Here is an 8,589-nt window from a genome sequence, read left to right on the forward strand (position 1 = left end):
ATCAGCAAACAAACGGAAAGAGACACACACATGGGAAACTTCCTTTCCTTTCAAGTTTCAATGGTGCAAACAAGGCCTTTGGGGCTGAGAGCTGCTGGCTGCAGGACATCAGCCACGGACCCCTCGAGGGGAAGGGAAAGACGTGTGAGGAAGCGAAGCATTGTATATCCACCATCTCTACCTGTTATGGGCTGAGTTTTGTCCCCCAAAATTCATATGTTGGAGTCCTAACCCCCAGGGCCTCAGCATGGGACCTTACTTGGAGATGGGGTCTTTACAGAGCTAATTCAGTTAAAATAGGGTCATTATGTGGACCCCCCAATCCATTCCAGTATGATCGTATCCTTACAAAAGGGGGAAATTTGGAGACAGACAGGCACACAAGGGGGAGGCAGAGATCAGGGTAATGCTTCTACAAGCCAAGGAATGCCACAGATTCAATCCCCCAAAAGCTGAGAGAGGTACAAGGAGCAGTCTCCCTCCCAGCCGCAGGAGGAGCCAAGCCCCCAACACATTGGTCACGGACTTCCAGCCTCCGGAACTGTGAGGGGATAAATTTCTGGTGTTGAAGCCCCCAGCCCATGGTACTGTGTTACCTCAGCGAACTGATAACAGTGCCCAACTACAACGCTGCCCACCTGCCCTCTCCCAACACCCACCCCACTCACCTCTACCGTCTGTGGTCATGCCAAGACCACTGCTGCACAGGGCCTGGAACTCGGCTGGTGTGGCAGGGACAGGGCGAGAGGGGTCATTGGTCATTGCTGAATATAAGTCACACCCCAGGACATGGCCCCTTAGTGTTGGGCAAGAGTCTGGGACTAAGATGTCCCCACAGTGGAGAGAGCAATTTCCTGCAGTGTCTCCTTGGGAAGACCCCCACCCTCCACCCCTGCAGTGGAGAGAAACTCCCACTCCAGGGGAGTCAGGACCCCCGCCCCCTCCTATGTCCAGGGTGATGAAGGGAAATCAAGGACTGGAAGGCATGCAGGGCCGTGGCAGGCAGGGGAGGGTCGGGCCGCTCACCGGAGTTCTTGGCAGGACAGAGCTGGCAGGGCTCCCCAAATCCGTGGTCTGAGCTGGCACAGCAGCACTCGGATTTGGTCACGGCGCCGGGGAAGGGGCGGGCGCAGGAGCCCTTGTCGAGGGCCCCATAGCACGTGCTGCGCACGTGGGTGTCCACGCACACGCGGCCACCCGCACCCACCGCCAGCCCCCCCAGGCAGCGACAGCGGAAGGAGCCCTCAGTGTTGGTGCAATGCCCATTCATGCAGATGCCAGGGGTCTGGCACTCGTCGATGTCTGCAGGGGCCACGGGGACACCGTGATGGGTCCAGGCCCCACCACTGGCCCTGCCCACCTCCCCATCGCTCACCCCGGGTCCAGCCTCCAGACTCACCCACACAGTAGCGGCCACCGGGTGCCAGCAGGAAGCCGGATTTGCAGAGACACGTGAAGCTGCCGTCCTCATTGAGGCACACGCCATTGGCGCACATGGTGGTGGTGGCGCACTCGTTGAGATCTGCGGATATCGGGAGGGGCCCTGTCCCAGCAGGCCAGGCCAGGCACCCGCCCCTCACTGGGCCAGCCCTGCACGTAGACCAGCCCCTCCCACTCACTTCTCCAGGGCAGACTGAGGGCTGAGCCCCAGGTGCCCTCCCAGGAGCCTGACCAGACAAGATGTGGTGGGGCCTCTGGGGCATGGCTGGGGCTCATGCCTGTATCTTTCGTCCTGGCACACAGTAGGTACTCCAAAAATATTTGTTCAAAGTTGAATAAGCGAGGTGGTGGCTGCACAACTCTGCACTAAATGTTATGGAATAGTTCCCTTAAAAAGGGTCAAAATGATCAATTTTGTGCTATGTAAATTTTACTGCAAAAAATTTTAGAATAAATGAGGTGGTAATTACACGACATTGGGAATGTACCACCTTAAATGATTAAATTTATGTGGTGTGAATCTTAATTTTAAAAAAAAGAAAGGGAAGGGAAAAAACAGTCAGCTAATAAAAAAACAGTCTAATTTAAAAGAAGGTGGTAGGTGCAGAAATGATAACCAAGGTATCGGTTCTGAGCGATAAAGAACTGCACTGATAAAGAAAAAAGGAGAAAAGAAATGAATAAATGAATGAAAGGTCCACACAAAAATGTGTACACAAATGTTCGCCGTAGTGTTAGCCATAATTGCAAACCATGGAAACAGCCCAGATGTCCATCAGCTGATGGAGGGACAGACAAAATGTGGTCTATTCATACGTACGTTGCAACATTATCTGATCCTAAAAAGAAATGAAGCCCTGATGCTTGCTACAGGGCCCCTCACCCACCTGCCCAGCCTTGAAAACATGATGTTCGGTGAAAGAAGCCAGAGACGAAAGGCCACATGGTGTGATTCCATTGATACAAAATGCCCAGAACAGATACATCCATAGGGACAGAAAGCTGATTAGCCTAGTGCCGAGGGCTGGGGCAGGGAGAAAGGGTTCTGGCAAGACTACTGACGGAGATGAGGTGGTAGATGTGTCAACTCACGTGGCAGAGACGCTCATACGACTCTGTGACTGTCCTAAAAACCACTGAATTGTACACTTTAAATTTTTCATGGTAGGTGGATGATATGTCAATAAAAATGCCGAAAAGTTTTTTTAAATGAATGAATGAATGAACGATGAATGAATGTGGAAAGGAGAAAATTCTTCTTGATGAGGGAAAATTTTAAGGCAGGTATCCTGGAGAATAAAGGGGGTCCCCAGTGGGGCCCACAAGCTGTGATGGCCGGAGCTTGGATGGCACCCCCAAACCCACAGGGAGCCTTCCATAGTCCTCATGCTTTAGTGGGGTGCTTTCCATAGTCCTGACGCCACGTCTCAGCCAGACTCAGGGCCAATGTGGGACAGGAGAGGGGGATGCGCTTCCCCAGGGTCTGACGAGCCTTCCGGGAGCTCATGGAAGGCGTTCAGAAAGGAGGGAATGAAGGACCGAGTTGGCCTGGACCCATCACGGTGTCCCCGTGGCCCCTGCAGACATCGACAGAGCACAGGAAAGCTCTAAGGCGGGCTGGCTGGGTTCAGGGAGTTGAGCAGAGGATCCATCGCAGGGAGGGAGGGAGGTGGCGCAGCAGGAGTAAATATGCGACACGGCTCTACAGGGCCCCTCACCCACCTGCCCGGCCTAAACTCACCCACACAGTTCTTGCCCTCAGGGCTGAGCTCAAAGCCTGCATTGCAAACGCACTGGAAGGAGCCCTCTGTGTTGACGCAGCGGCCGTGATGGCAGAGGCCACTGCTGCCGATGCACTCGTCCACGTCTGCGGGAAAGGAGGCGGGCAGTCAGCGGGCGCCCCCCAGACTGATTCAGGCCACAGATGCAGGCCTCACGCCCTCAACTCCTCCCTCAGATGAACGGCCGTACCCACGCACGCCTGTTTGGTGACTGTGGCCTGGAAACCGTCGTGGCAGCGGCAGTGAAAGGAGGCGGGGGTGTTGACACAGTCTCCATGGCGGCAGGGGCTGCTGACGCATTCGTCCACGTCTGCAGGCAGAGAACCCTGAGCCCCAGCCCAGCAGGATGCGCCCCCGCCCCGCACCCGGCCACCCTTACCGATGCACTCCCCCCGGACGTCCTGCGCGTAGCCCGTGTTACACTCGCAGCGGTAGCCGGAAGGGGTGGGCAGGCAGCGGCCATTGAGACACAGGTTGGTGAAGTGTCGGCAGATGTCAATGGTCTGGTTCAGGGTGGCTGTGCCTACGGCAGGGACGATGGGAGCACTGGGCGCTGGCTGGTTCCTGGCCCCGAGCCTGGGCCTCGCCTCTGGGTTCCGACCCCCATTCTAAGGCTGGGACCCCGCCTTCTACGGCCAAGCTCTCTCACTTCAGCCCAGAGTCTTGCCCTAGATTCAGACCCTTACCCTGGCTGAGACCCCCTACCCTGGGCCCAGAGAAGCCCAGACGCTCACCATGGGGCGAGACTCTCACCTCAGCCCTAGACCCCCTACCCAAGCCCCAAACACTGACTTTGAGACCCAGATCTCCAGTCTCCCCCACTCTCAGTCCACTGTAAGTACTTTTATCCCTACGGCCCAGGCCAGGACCCCAAGCCAAAGCCCTGACCTTCAGAGAGACCCCCTCCTCACCAATGTTGGCGTCGCCCAAGCCCAGGCTGGGAACCCCACGCCCACTGGCGCCAGGGGAGCTGTGCCGTGCAGGCCCGCGGCCGGGACCCGCGCTGCCGCTGGATCCGAAGCCAGGGAGGCCAGGGAAGGGGCCAGGGTAGGAAGGCAGCAGCGGGAGCCGCTGGGCACACAGTCGCTGGAATTCGTCTGCGAGGAAGCAGGCTTTGAGGAGGAGCTCTGGGGGCAGAGGAGGACGGGAGACGACCCCCAGGCCACTCACCAGAGCCCCGAGCAGGACACAACTCTGGGACTGGGCCAGCCGCCCAGCACCTGCCCTTGTCACAGCAGCACTGCCTGTGGGTGAAGTGGCCGGCGAGGTCTCCGGCACAGCGGCCCACGATCAGAACCGAGAAACAGGTGCCAGCCCGGTGGTCTGCAGCGGGAGCGGGAGGATCAGTTCCCAGACCTGCGTTCAAACCTCACGTCCACCAGCACTGCCTGCAGCACAAGTCTCCTCGCCTCTCTGGGCCGAAGCCCCCCCCATCCACGGAATGCAGATGCTCAGGGCACCCACTTCACCTCGGAAGAGTAGCACCCTAATGGAAAGTGGAGCACACCGTGTCTGGTGAGTGGCCGATCTTCACTGAGTGACAGTCTTATCACCGCTATGTCCGTGTTATCCCAGGGAGGTCATTTGGGGCTCATTCCAGCAAAAGCGCTCCAACCCCTAAAGCTTGCACTGGCGGTGAGCTCTCTGAAGACCCCTTGGTTTGGGGGGTTCTGCCCGGGTGGGAAGTCAGGCCGGACACTCAAGTGGGGATGCCGCAATCTATAGCTATGTGTCCCCGGCTGCCAGCCCTGGGCATTCCAGGAAAACCTGTGAGGCCGTGAATTTGAGGAGCGGCCCAAGGAGCAGACTGGTGGACGGGCGGCTGCAGCCCCGGGACACCTGAGGCACAGGCTCCCCGGACATGAGAACCACAAAACTCCCACTTCCCACTGGGCCCTTGAGTCTGACGGCTGTCTTCAGTGATCAAATTTCTTGGGCTCTGACTCGCACAGCATACTTTTAGGTTTAAAAACTTACAAATCTTGGCTGGCGGCCCATGCTAGAGATCCACCCACCATCTGGGAGGGCCGCCGACCTGCTGGAGGCTGAGAAAACATGAAATCTTTCCACCTCCCCGGCTGCACCCTGTGCATCTGGGGACCTTCCAGGGGCACTGTGGGAGCCCGGGCTCTGCACTCCAGGTGGCACCCCAGGCCATCAACGGGGGCTGGGCCTGCCCAGACAAGGAGAAGTCAAGGGACTCATTCAAGGTCACGCAGCCGCTAAAGAGAAAGAGTGGACGTGCGAACCCAAATCCCTGGGCTCTGACCAAGGAGCTGCCTCTCAGGTAGGGAAGACAGAGACAAGATGTTAGAATTTTAACAAAAGTGACGCTGCCTCTGCTTAGTAAGCACCCACTGTGGTCAGGCCCTACTAAGCTGCCACAGCACCAACTTCGCTGCTCTCCTGTCCTTGTGAATGTGAACTGAGTGCTCGCTACATCCAGCCCTGGGCAAATCAGTCCACAAATTGCATTTCATCCTCTCCACGACTCCACACGGTAGGTACTGCCATTGTCCCCACTTTACAGAGAAAGAAGTTGAGGCACAGAGAGGTTAAGTCACCTGCCCAAGGTCACAGAGTTTGTGAGCAGCTCAGGTGGCAGTCAGAACCCAGAAGTGAACCCCAAGGCCACGTTCAGAAGCAACTTGACTTTGGTTCAAATCTAGGCTCAGCTGTCTGGTAGCTGGAAGAGGCCCCTCCAGGGGGGCCTGCCCCAAGGTGTCCTCCAGGCCGTCCATGATGGACTCCAGAGAGGAAACAGAAGATCTGGCGCTGGCCACAGCACGCTGGCAGAACTCCAAACACAATACTGCCATCCCTGCCTGGTAGAGGCCCAGCCCGAGGGGCGTGGGGGTGCTGGGGAACTGCCAAGTCAAGTCCCGCCCTCCTCCCCAAGTCAAGTCTCACCCTCCTTCCCAGCCCAGGACTCTGCCCGTCTCCCACCACATATGTGCATCATCCTGGCCTCCCTTTTGGCCACCAGCAGCTTCTAAGGTCTAATGACCAGCTCATCAAGACAGCAGGACAGAGTGAGAGCCCAGCGGTCTCTCTGCCCTGGCCAGGCTGGGTGTGGTGGAGCACAGGGTGGGCATCAGGGGAAGCAAGGCCCAGAGGACCACCCCCCATGGCTGAGGGGGGATCCGAGAGCTGGGTATGAGCAACGATCTGCTCTAGATTTGTTGAATTGACTCGAGCAAACACCTCTCTGGACCTCAGTTTCCCTATCTCAAACAGAGCGTGGGGAGGATGGGGTGCTCTTAACAAGACTTTGGGAGCAGAAAGAGGAACATCAAGACAGAGCCAGAGAGGTAGGTGGGCAGAAAGGCATTGACATGGAGGCCAGAGGACCAGAGAGGCTTTGGGGGTGGTGGGGAGAGGGAAGGAAGGCAGCTACTGAACCAGAAGGACATAGAGTCTGAGAGGCAGAGTGACATAGAGAGACAGTGGAGGCAAGAGGCCCAGACAGGGGACCGGAATGCTAAAAGCAGAGGTGGAGGGCCAAAGGGGCTTGGGACGGGTCCAGACAGCACAGAGCTTCATGGGTAGGGAGCCAGGATGCCAGAGGGGATGGAATCCAGGCTTCGAAAAAGACAGGACATGGAGATTGGGGGGTTAGAGGAGCCCGATGGCCAGAGGATTGCAGAGACAGATGAGCAAGGCGCCTGTCCCCCACCCACCCTCTACCCCTCCGGCTCCCTCAGGCCCTGGCTCACCAAGGCAGCGGGTGCCATCCAGGCTGCTGGCAAAACCACGGGGACAGGTGCACACGTAGCTCCCAGCCGTGTTGGTGCAGTCGCCCCCGGAGCAGAGGCCGGGCAAGCTGAGACACTCGTTTACGTCTGCGTAGACAGACACGGGTCAGAGCCTAGTCCCCAGCAGCCCTAGGCCACCTCCTCCTCATGTGGGACCTGGGCGGTCCAGAGCACATGCAGGTCCCCCGCCCCACCGCCCACCTTCACACTTGGCACTGTTCTCACTGAGCCGGTGTCCAGTTGGGCAGTGACACTCAAAGGAGCCCACAGTGTTGACACAGCTGCCTCCCTGGCACAGGCCTGGGACAGCCTGGCACTCATCTACATCTGCAAGGGATGAGAGGCCCATCAGAGGAAGGAATCAAGTCTACAAGGGCTCCCACTCAGCCCCGGCTCCGAGGACCTCCTTCCCTACTTGGTAACTCCCTTACTCACCTTGGCAGGCCCCCGTGCGGATATTGGGGATGAAGCCACGGCGGCAGGGGTGTGGCTGTGCTGGGCAGAGCTCACAGGGGAGGCCCCAGGCACGGCCCACGGTGGCACAGCAGAGTGCCTTGGTGCAGATGAGGCCTGTCAGCTGGTGCTGGCACCCCTCAGGGCTCACTTGGCCAAAGCAGGGCCCTGTCCGGTAGTCTGAGGTACATGGACGTGGATATGGGCAGCTGGCCTCGGGCTGCCCACCCAAGAGCCTTCTGCATCTCCATCCTTACAGCTCCAGCTCAGGCTTCTGCCTCTTACCAGGCAGAAGCTCCAGCTCAGGCTTCTGCCTCTTACCAGGACCACTGCAGCAGCCACCTCTCCCGCTTCCCTATACATCAGGCTTTCTACTGACCACAAGCCTTGACTCACAGTGTTCTCCTTCCTTACCTGAAAAACTCCTATTCACCCTTCAAAACCCTTTCTCCTCAAAGCGTCCCCCAACCAACCTCCAACAGAGGCCAGTATCTCTGAGCCCACAAAACCAGGTCACATCTGAAGACCCCCAATACTCCCCCAAGGCCCATCCCCGCCTCAGGCATGAACAGGGACCTAGGGATGCTGGCTGGAGTGCCTGTCTTGTCCCTGAGCCCCTGACAAATCTCCCAGACTTTGGGAGGGACCCAGAATCTGCACAAACGCTCTGGACCCTCAATACCACATCCCTGAGGTGGTCACGTCACTCCTCCCAGATGGGACTTCCTGGCTCCATCTTCCACATGGTTCCAATCAAGGAGCTGGCATTGGACCAAGGGAAGCCCCTCCCCGAAGAGGAAGCCAAAGCCAACCACCCTCCCCCAGGCTCCATACGGAGGAGGGGCTTTACTGAGACTCCTGACAGTCCTGAGTCCCTAAGCAAAAGCGCCGTTCCCAGAATCTCATCCGATTCACCCCACCCCCTCCTGCCTAGGCGCCCAGCTCTGCCTCTCTCTGGGGTCCTCACTGCCCACCGCCCAACCCAGACCTCTCCTCCCTCACCCTCCCCACTGACCCTCACTCCTCCTCTGTCGACCCAAATTTCAATTCTTTTCTGGTCAAATCCAGTTCCCAAAAGCCCACCTTTGACTCAGGTAACACACCAGCTCATTGCCACACCTCCTCCAACCCAGCTTTGGCCACAGACGCGCCTCCTGCAC

At 58.0% G+C, this 8,589-nt stretch overlaps 1 protein-coding gene across 1 annotated transcript in view; it reads right to left on the reverse strand.

The window, feature by feature from the left end:
• The window catches only part of FBN3 (fibrillin 3), a 57,930-nt gene that overhangs the window by 45,744 nt on the left and 3,597 nt on the right, over nucleotides 1-8,589 (reverse strand). The window contains exons 7-15 of the mRNA XM_011383318.1: nucleotides 7,178-7,303; nucleotides 4,392-4,544; nucleotides 4,133-4,318; nucleotides 3,601-3,744; nucleotides 3,412-3,531; nucleotides 3,182-3,307; nucleotides 1,400-1,522; nucleotides 1,027-1,302; nucleotides 652-722 (exon numbers count right to left, since the gene is read on the reverse strand). Coding sequence (XP_011381620.1) covers nucleotides 652-722; nucleotides 1,027-1,302; nucleotides 1,400-1,522; nucleotides 3,182-3,307; nucleotides 3,412-3,531; nucleotides 3,601-3,744; nucleotides 4,133-4,318; nucleotides 4,392-4,544; nucleotides 7,178-7,303 — 1,325 coding nt within the window. The remainder of the gene's footprint in view (nucleotides 1-651; nucleotides 723-1,026; nucleotides 1,303-1,399; nucleotides 1,523-3,181; nucleotides 3,308-3,411; nucleotides 3,532-3,600; nucleotides 3,745-4,132; nucleotides 4,319-4,391; nucleotides 4,545-7,177; nucleotides 7,304-8,589) is intronic.

The sequence above is a fragment of the Pteropus vampyrus genome, unplaced genomic scaffold (genome assembly GCF_000151845.1).
Source record: "Pteropus vampyrus isolate Shadow unplaced genomic scaffold, Pvam_2.0 Scaffold510, whole genome shotgun sequence".
Classification (NCBI taxonomy): Eukaryota; Metazoa; Chordata; class Mammalia; order Chiroptera; family Pteropodidae; genus Pteropus; species Pteropus vampyrus.